The following is a 10,000-nucleotide window of genomic DNA, read 5'->3' as shown; positions in this document are numbered from 1 at the left end:
AAAAGAAATGTGGTGCTAATACGAGTAAAGGTGATCAAGAACAAGCAAGTTGAATGACAGCTACTTCTGCATGGGGTCTATCCGTTAATTATAAGCTTTTGTACTAGTCTGCCTCAGTCGCAATAAGTTCCACTTCATCAAAGCACTGAAATCCTGCGATGAAATGGCCAACCTACAACCACAGTCAGATGAAACTGCCATAAGCATTAACATAAATTACATAAAAAATTGTTTCCATCACTTCGCTTCTATAGCGAAAACAAACGCTCTTTATAAAGAGCATTTTATTTTGCCAATAATCCGTTCCAGTGTATGAATTTTTAGTTAGGGACCTTTACATTCTAGGACGAGAATGAGTACAAGTTTTCACTGGCCGTTTCTAGCGAAAATACTTACAAAAAAATTATAACCCGTTGTAACATAGCGGCACCAAATTAGCACCTATTGTATATTACATTTCGCATATACATATATAAAGTAGGTTAGCACATTATGCAAAAGTAGAGAGCACACACAACCAGGCGGTGTGTGTGAATAACCAGAATAAAACTCCATCGACATCCGACTACATGGTGGCAGCATTTTACAAAAATAATCGCTAGAGTCAAATTGAAAGAGGCCAGCAGAAGCGAATTATGGCAACAGCAACGTCTTTTGCGTCGCCACAGATGAACTGGGACGCTCCTGATCCGATAACTACATTCGCAAGATTCAAACAAAAATGTTAGCTTATGTTCTCAAGCGTTCTCAAAGACGCCGATGACGAAGAAAAAGTGAGCTATATTTTACTCTGGTCGGGTGAAAAAGGTCTGGACATTTACAACAGTTGGACATTTACAAAGGAGGAAGAGAGGAAAAAGCCTGCCATTATTTTCGAACGGTTCGAGAATCAATTGGAGCCGAAGACGAGTCATCGAATTCACAGATACACACTACAAGGAATGCGACAAGAACAAAGCGAGCCAGTGGACGATTTTATCTCAAGATTAAAAAAGCTAGCAGCAAAATGTCAATTTCGCGACAGCACCGAAGTCGAAGACAGAGTTCTAGATCAGCTTATTTGGCCCATCAGGCTGGCCCATCAGGCTGGCGCTTATCTCCGGTTTCCATAGCATGAAGCGACTAGGAGTATTTATACTCCCCCTGGATGGGATGCAGTCGATCGCAGGGTTACCCCCAGCATTACGCCGGTACCCATTGATACACCTGGGTGGAGAGAGGCGCCGTGAGAGTAAAGTGTCTTGCCCAAGAACACAACACAATGTCCCAGGCCAGGCCTCGAACCCGGACCACTCGATCCCGAGTCGAGCGCACTAACCAAGAGGCCACCGCGCCTCCCACAGAAGTCCCTCATAGGCCGAGACAAATCATTGACCCTTGCAGGCGCTATCGAGATTGCAAGAAGCCACGAGGCGACAAGTAAACATATGAAGACACTGGCAGGAAGTAGCGAAAGCCATCAAGAGGATAGAAGTGTAGATGCCATTCATAAGGAACAAGAAAGGGAATCCTGTAACAACTGCGGAAAACAACACCCGAGGTCCAGCCTACGGTACACTATGTCAAAAATGCGGCAAAGCTAATCATTGGCAATCTGTCTGCCGAACCAGTAAACGGAAACAATTTATCCAAGGAAGAAAGCTGGTTTTCAAAAAATCTATTCACACGATTGAAAACAGGGGCGATGAAGACAATGATGAAATTCTCACCATTAGTACAATCGAGGTTAACACCATAGAAGACACGCAACATTCGACGACACACGACACACGCGATGAAGTCTTTGCAACACTGGAAATAACCCAGCCTGAAAAGAAGCGGAAAATTAATCTCCAGTGCAAGGTGGACACAGGTGCACAGAGCAATGTTTTGCCTATCAGGCTACTTCGCATAATCGCCCCAGAGAAGTTTGATGACGAAGGAAACCTCAAACCAGAAGTACTGGAAAAGAATGAAGCCGTCCTCTCAGCATACGGTGGCTCTGTAATCAAGCAGCTTGGCACTATAAACATCTCGTGCAAGTATACAAAGAGAAGAAGATTAACTGCATTTTCTACGTCACGCGGATACTTCAGGGCCTCGGTCTAAAAGCGTGCATTGCACTAAAATTAGTCTCCCTCCACTGTACGCTAAGAACAAATCAATTAAACCAGGCTGATCCAACTAGCAGCTTCAATTCCCCAGCTCAAAATCCGGGTACTTAAAAGAAAAGCTCGAGTTACATTGGAAGTCATGTACCACTGGAAGAGCGGCCATCAATCACAAGTAAACCAAGAGCTGATGGATATGTACCCAGAATGTTTTAATGGCGCAGTTGGATGTTTTGATGACTACACATACCACATCACACTGGATCCTGAAGTATCACCGGTGGTCCATGCACCCCGCAAAGTACCTGTAGAGTTGAAAGACAAATTACAAGCCGAATTACGTGAGATGGAAAGCCAAGATATCATTGCGAAAGTAACCCAACCTACGGATTGGGTTAACTCCCTGCACCAGTCATTAGAGAAAAAAAAAATGGGCGACTTCGTTTATGCCTCGATCCCAAAGACCTGAATAAGGCGATCAAAAGAGAACATCATCCCATACCCACTCTAGAGGAAATCACACCCAAATTATCAGGAGCAAAGCTTTTTAGTAAGCTCGACGCTCGCAATGGCTATTGGAATGTCAAACTAGATGACGAGTCCTCGTACCTGACAACCTTCAATACACCATTTGGTCGGTATCGTTTCCTCAGAATGCCGTTTGGCCTACGAATGAGTCAAGATATCTTCCAGTTCAAGATTGATGAGACGTATCGTGATTGCCTGGGAGCCACTGGTATTGCAGATCACGTCACAGTCTATGGAAAGAAACGACAAAGAGCATGACTTACACCTACATGAAACCATGGAACGTACCAGACAGGCCGGCATCAAGCTCAATGACTAGAAGTGCGTTATCAAAAGAAAGGAGTGCAATTTCTTTGGTATGCTCTACACACCAGACGGTGTCAAACCCAGCCCAGATAAAGTCAGAGCCATAGAAAGTTTAGAACCGCCTAAAGACAAGAAGGAGCTTCACACCTTTTTGGGGATGGCAACCTACATGAGCTCATTCATCCCCAATCTAGCTGACCACGCTGCCCCCTTAAGAAACCTCTTAAAGGAGAACGCTGATTTCACATGGAATCCATAACATTCGAAAGCCTTTGAGAAGGTGAAGGCATTGATATGTACCACAACGACCTTGGCCTACTATGACAGAAATGAACCAGTTGTCCTCCATGTTGATGCATCAATTAAGGGCTTGGACGCAGCTCTCTTCTAAAACGACAAGAGCCAAGCACTTACCCCTGCGGAGACCAGATATGCTAATATCGAACGGGAACTATTGGCAGTGGTATACGGCTGCGAAAAATTCCATTCATATCTCTATGGAAGATCGTTCGTAGTTAAAACAGACCATCGTCCCCTGGAACAGATCCATAAAAAGAACCTGATGCAAGCACCTCCACGCCTTCAAAGAATGCTGTTGTGTTTACAACCTTACGACTGCGTCATTAAATATCTTCCAGGAAGAGAAATGGTTACAGCTGACGTCCTGTCACGCCTTTCGCCGTTGGATGAATTTGAAGTGTCGAACATGAATGTGAAAGTACACCATCTAATCAGAATCACCCCAGCCAAAATGGAAGAGTTCAAAAAGGAAACTGCGAAAGATAAAATCCTACAGCTTCTAGCCCACAAAGTTATGCAAGGTTGGCCTGACAGTGGGAAGAAAATTGTTTCGGCGCTAAAACCATACTGGCCCCTACGAGATGATATATCAGTAGAAGATGGGCTGATACTTCTTGGAAGCCGTGTTATAGTACCTGAATCCTTGAGAGGCAACATCTTGCAGCAAATCCACAAAGAAATTGAAAACCTTGTAAACTCATGTTGTGTTTGCCAGAAGTACCACAATTCCCAGCAAAAGGAACCAATGATACCAACAGAGATCCCTTCAAGACCGTGGAAAACACTGAGCGCAGACCTTTTCTGCGTTCAACAGTCGTGGTTCCTCATAGTTGTCGACTATTATTCCAAGTTCCCATTTGTCAAGAAACTTCAAAACCTCACATCCGGGGCCGTTGTTAATGAAATGAAAATGCTATTCGCAGAAAATGGAATCCCAGAATCTCTTCAATGCGACAACGGCACTCAGTTTACATCCGGCGAGTTCCATCAACTGGCAAGCCAGTACGGGTTTGAAATTGTGACGTCATCTCCACATTACCCACGTGGCCATTGGTTCGTTGAACGCCAAGTCCAAACGGTTAAGAAGACGATCCTGAAGTGCAGAGAGACTAAAGAACTAAAGACATAGATCCAGCCCTGCTGGCTCTACGAACAACGCCCCTGAGTTCCAATATACCGTCACCAGCTGAATTACTGAATGACCGAGTATTTAAATCCACACTTCCTGGTAAGATCCAGCCATCAAAGAACCAAGACGAAGTTAGAAATTGGCTCAAAGCGAGACAAGACAACCAATGCCACTATTACAACAGGAATACCAAGAAGCTCCCTGAATTACACAGGGACCAAGCTATATATGTACAAGATCCTGTGAGAAAGACATGGAATCCTGCTAGGGTCATAGATCAGGGAGAGACACCCCGCTCATATCTCATAGAAACTGGAACTGGTGCCCAATTTCGAAGAAATAGTATCCATCTTAGACCGAATAATGCTTCCAACAACTCGGCAAACAACTCTTCGGATTGCGTGTCCCAAAGAAGCATGACTGCGCAATATTCAAGCGCCATTCTACGAGAATCCACTGCGGCAGGCAATTCAGCATATGACCCATCAAGTGGCAATTTGACTATACAGCCCTCAAGACCCCAATCCACAATGTTCTAGTGTAACAGGAGAAGCCGAGAAAGGACCAAGAAAATCACGCGCGAGACGTGAAATCCGGGCACCGGAAAGACTTAATCTCCGACGCTTGCTTTAATAGTTGATACTAGACAGCAAATCCCTGTATATATATATGTATATATTGTTACTAGTTTTATTCATTGTCAACATATGTATAAGATACGTTGGCCCGAATGAAGATTTTGTGTTTGTTTGTTTTCCATTTAATTAATATAGTTTTAAGAGAAGGGGATGTAACATAGCGGCACCAAATTAGCACCTATTGTATATTACATTTCGCATATGCATATATAAGTAGGTTAGCACATTATGCAAAAGTAGAGAGCACACACAACCAGGCGGTGTGTGTGAATAACCAGAATAAAACTCCATCGACATCCGACTACACCCGTACGATTAATCTTACTCTTACTCTTTGTCAGCAGTATAGGTTGCTCGGTTATTCTTATTGCTAGTAACTGAGACTTTTTGCTGATTGAAAAATTCCAAAACTGCTATCGTGTTATTAGAGAGCTTTAGATTCTAGGACGAGAACGACTACGAGTACGAGATTTCCTCATAGAACAACAGCGAGCGAGCGCAAACCAGCGTCATTTTGGCAGGAAAAACGTGATACCGTGGTCATTTTAGTACGAGGTTTTGCAAGAATGTCGGCCTTTCAAAACAAGTCAACAACACGGTAGCAGTTTTGGCATTTTTCGATCAGCAAAAAGGCTACGTTACAAGCAATAAGTATAACCATAGCTAATAACTCTGGAATAACTGAGCAACCTACACTGGTAACAAGGAGTAAGATTAATCGTCGGTATTATTATGAATCTTCTAAGTATTTTCGCTATAAACGGGCAGTCAAATCTCGTACTCGTTCTCGTCCTCGTCCTAGAATTTAAAGATCACTATTGACTTGTTCTGAAACCCACCATGGGTATTCTCTTTGCTCTGGCTCTGTTGTAAATAGCAGTGTTAAAGTAGTTGCCAGGACTGAACGGATGAACAATTTTTATACTTATAAATATCAATAATATAGTTGCTGGTTCCCTTGTAATTCAGCTGTAGCTGCAAGAGGGATAAATAAACTGATCAATCAATCAATCAATCAATCAATCAGCTGTATCGGAATGAAGATCACGTGACTGATACTAATCCTGAAGTGTGTGCTTAAATTTGAATCAAAAAAATTTCCTTACTAAGCCAGAATCAGTTTTTGTGTTATCATCCCTTCTTAAGCCAGTCTTAGCAAGTAAAAAAGTTCTGTTCACAACCACTTCGAACTGCTCCCTGGTACAGGTTGGAACTCCCGATTGATTTTTTTCAGCTTGCAAATTAGCTAAGCGGACCCAGTCTTCAATGCTGCCAGCGTCGGGGTTCAAGATCCACACGTATTCTGGTCCATACATTCCTATCCTGTATAGCTGCGATTTAAAAGAAATAAAACTGATTAGGTGTCTTTGTGCTTAAATTACGGACAAATGGCTTTACTTAGTTGCTCTGTATTTCGATTGCATGTAACTACAAAACGAAAACTGAGGTAAAATTCGACGAAAACTTTCTGAAAGAAGGGTCTGTTCCATTCAAAAAACAGGGGAAAAATCAAGTTGCCGAACCGATAAATATTTCGTGCCACTTAATAACAATGGAGATCTGTTTTTTTGGCCGATCGAATGACCTAATGATTGCAGCTCCAGTACCGTCGAGTAAACGTTTAAGGTTGTTTTTTTGGATCCGATCTTTTTGTTGATCGAAAAACAACCGCAATATCAGCAAAAACAGCACCCAAAAAAATTAATTTTAGTCTCATTAGGTAGTACTTTATCTCCCTAATGTTTTGTACTTAAGAGACTAAAACTGTCGAGAAGAAATTCTTCAGTCGACCGATCAATAAATCGATCATTCTGCCTTACCTCGCAAAATATCAGGGTTGCTGCTACAGGACCAAATTCCCCAAGAAATATTTTGAGGTCCTGATCCTTTTGATAAATATCAACAGAAAAAAATCCAAGTAAATCAAATGAGTTTTATAAATTACTAGTATGGTAAACATCAATTCCTCTCAGTTCACCTTTTCGGCTCTTTCTTGGAGACGACTTAAGCACGCCAGCAATCCCCAGAGTCGGCTTTTCTTTTGGTTAGCACCAAGAACACGGAGTCTGGCCACTTCCAATTTATGCGCAGTCGTAGTGAAGGTCCATTTTTGTAACCGTTGACACTCATTGTTGCTTCAAATTTCTGAGCGTGCGTAGATGAGCCGGAAGCCCGTGAATTGCGGACTTCCTGTCTTGGAAGTGACCAGAGTCGGTGTCCTTGGTGCTGACCAAAAGAAAAGCGGAGTCTGGGGTCGAGATTGGCTCGCCAACAGCAACTATACACAACGCATGCGTGGGCGCTCAAGTGGGCCTTTTAGTTAAATTAAGAATGGTTACAATTCTCATGTAGCAAATGCAAACTAAAGTTGTGGCGATTAAAAGACACTGCGTCTGTTCGCTTGTTAGACAAGTAATTGACCATCGCTCATGACTGGGGTAAAATAAATCAAAAGTTAAAGCAAGCTTTTGAACCAAACCAGAGATTCACGATGCTTGTTGTAAAGCCGGCAATCGTAGGGGGCAATCGTAGGGGGAGCCTGATGTTGTAGCCAGTCAGAACGCAAGAATCTCTATAATCACCGATGTGTCCTTTCTGAGCAGACCCTTCCTATACTGAGAACGCTAATCGGCAGACATGCATTTGCAGTTCGAATTTAATTTGTACGAGTAAAGAACAAGTCGTGTTACCTTTAGCTTCGTAAGTTGTCCTTGGAGAGAGTCATGTAATTTATTATCATTTGTAGTTAACTGCGAGTTAATGGCTTCGTATGCGACAATGTCGAATTTTTTTTTCTGTAGAGAAAGATGGTTCACAACCTGATGGCAAAGGTGAAATAAGCTATGTGAGTTACTTTTTAGTCAAAGAAGAAAAAGTTCCTTGGTCAAAGAAAAGCTAGTATTTTCGTTCAGACAAGGAACATAGAAATAATGCATGACTGTAAGAGTGAACTTCTTTTCTTTCTAAATATACAGCAGCGACGTCGACTGTAAGAGTGAAAATCCATACTCACTTTAGGTCTCATTGCCTCTGCTTGCATTCCGACAACGCTAGTGTGAGATTCATGTATTTTAATTTGTTGGGGACTCTTCAAGTTATCGAATGGGCACCAAACAACAACAAAACACACCTTAACATAACGGCCAGCGTCAGTTGAGAAATCGTACACAACAGCAACCCTGGTCCAATTAAAATACTCCACCAATTTGATTTTAGCTTCATTAAATGACTCCGGTATTCGCGCAAATGTGATTCCAAATGAGTCATCGAACACTTCCTGTGTAGTTCTTATATAGGTAACCTGTCCAGAAGATAATGATACAGATTTACAGATATCTTCAGTCACGAGTGTTTTCACTAGGGTTTCTGCAACTTACAGTGTGTGCTCCTGGAAACAAGACATTTTTTCGTGTGAAGAGGATTTAGGTTGTCTTCGTTGGAGTGAGTCAGCTGTTTTCGTTCGTTGTTTGGACAGATTAAAGTGGTAGTTTGATATTGATCTCCAGTTTACTGTTTTATCGTTGGGAACGAATGTTACTAAGAGTTAAGGGAGTTAAGAGGGAACCGGGAAACCGGGGAACCGGAGTCTGGGAACGAGTTCACAGCGGTAATCCGCAAAACACTTCAAAATGGCTGACGAAACCAAGTAAGAGGGTGAATTTAACAGATCTTACAACTAAAATACTGATATTAAAGCAAACTTTTGAGACTAGAGCCGCTGTTTGCTGTCATTGGACTACTCGCTTTCATTCAATATTGCCCAAAGGCTTAGTCATTGGACAAAGTATTTCTGGGTGAGTACTCGAAGTGTGGCGGGTTTCTTTTACAGGTCACAGGTCACAGGTCATTGTTTTACTTATACAGAAAGCATCCTAAACATTCATAATAGCTAACCATAGGCCTAAAAACTTTTCTTTAGGCCTAATTAGGCCCAAGGCTACCTTTTACGAATGTTTAGGATACTTTTCTTTAGGCCTCACTAATCAACCTAAGGCCTAATTAGGCCTAAGGTTAGCTTTTATGACTGTTTAGGATGCTTTCTGTATTAGTAAAACAATGACCTGTGACCTGCAAAAGAAACCTGCCGTTCGAAGTCGACCTTCCTGCAATAATTGCTAACATTTGTTTCGACGTTTCAACTTTTTGTTTTGCTGAAATCTGCATCTTTTTTCTGAGTTCGCGTTTGTAGGTGCTTGTTCCAAAATTATCGGCAGATAGCAGCGAGGAAGTAGCAGGTCGAATTGATCAAATAAGGCAGACTTTCAGGGAACTTAACATTTTATTTATTCAACTTAGTGGCTCACTGCAACAAACACATGAAACAACCTGTGAAGAGATAAACCACACGTTCACCAAACTGATGGAATTAGTGAAAAAGTTTGGAGAAAACAACTGTACTTGATCATGAAACTGAAAATATATAGGCGAAGTTTTGAACAAAAAACTTTTTACCTTGTATTATTTGTGAGGGATCGTGTCTTCTGTGTGGTTTTTGTACCGCTGTAAGCGATTTTCTGGGACTTTTTAGCGTCGAAGTTTTCCCTCTATATCTCAATGTATGTAATAGAAGCCGGGCCACACTGGTGGGAGGCGAGTGCTCTCACAACAGCGCCATCCCTGCACCCCGAAATTAGCTAATTTTGCTTTCCGGGGAGGCTTTATGCACGAAACTGTTGAAACACACCATACCGATCGGGTCCAAGTTCAAATTTGTTACACACCTGGTAAGCGATGGTGTTTTGTCTTGCCCTATCAGCAATATTGAAATGAAAGCGAGTAGTCCAATGACAGCAAACAGTGGCCCTAGTCTCAAAACTTTGCTTTCATATCAGTATTATGATAGTAAGACCTGTTAAATTCACTCTCTTTATATGGTTTCGTCATCCAATTTGAATTCTTATACGGAATACGACTGTAAACTCGTTCCTGGTTCCCCGTTCCCCGTGGGGAACCCAGTCGTGTACCGTTTCGCATGGGATCACTAGTCCTTGATCAAAGTTAACGACTGA

At 42.1% G+C, this 10,000-nt stretch overlaps 1 protein-coding gene across 6 annotated transcripts in view; it reads right to left on the bottom strand.

Annotated features, from left to right (window-relative positions):
- LOC138006035 (gamma-aminobutyric acid type B receptor subunit 1-like) overlaps window positions 1-10,000 on the bottom strand; it is a 48,631-nt gene that overhangs the window by 21,545 nt on the left and 17,086 nt on the right. For all 6 annotated transcript variants that reach the window (XM_068852193.1, XM_068852215.1, XM_068852221.1 and 3 more), the window contains 4 exons: window positions 8,122-8,292; window positions 7,682-7,810; window positions 6,812-6,877; window positions 6,098-6,322 (listed from right to left, as the gene is read on the bottom strand). In XM_068852193.1, coding sequence (XP_068708294.1) covers window positions 6,098-6,322; window positions 6,812-6,877; window positions 7,682-7,810; window positions 8,122-8,292 — 591 coding nt within the window. The remainder of the gene's footprint in view (window positions 1-6,097; window positions 6,323-6,811; window positions 6,878-7,681; window positions 7,811-8,121; window positions 8,293-10,000) is intronic.

Source organism: Montipora foliosa, chromosome 1 (assembly GCF_036669935.1).
Source record: "Montipora foliosa isolate CH-2021 chromosome 1, ASM3666993v2, whole genome shotgun sequence".
NCBI classification, from domain to species: domain Eukaryota; kingdom Metazoa; phylum Cnidaria; class Anthozoa; order Scleractinia; family Acroporidae; genus Montipora; species Montipora foliosa.
Note: the sequence above shows the minus strand (reverse complement) of the source record. Positions and strands in the feature narration are given on the sequence as shown.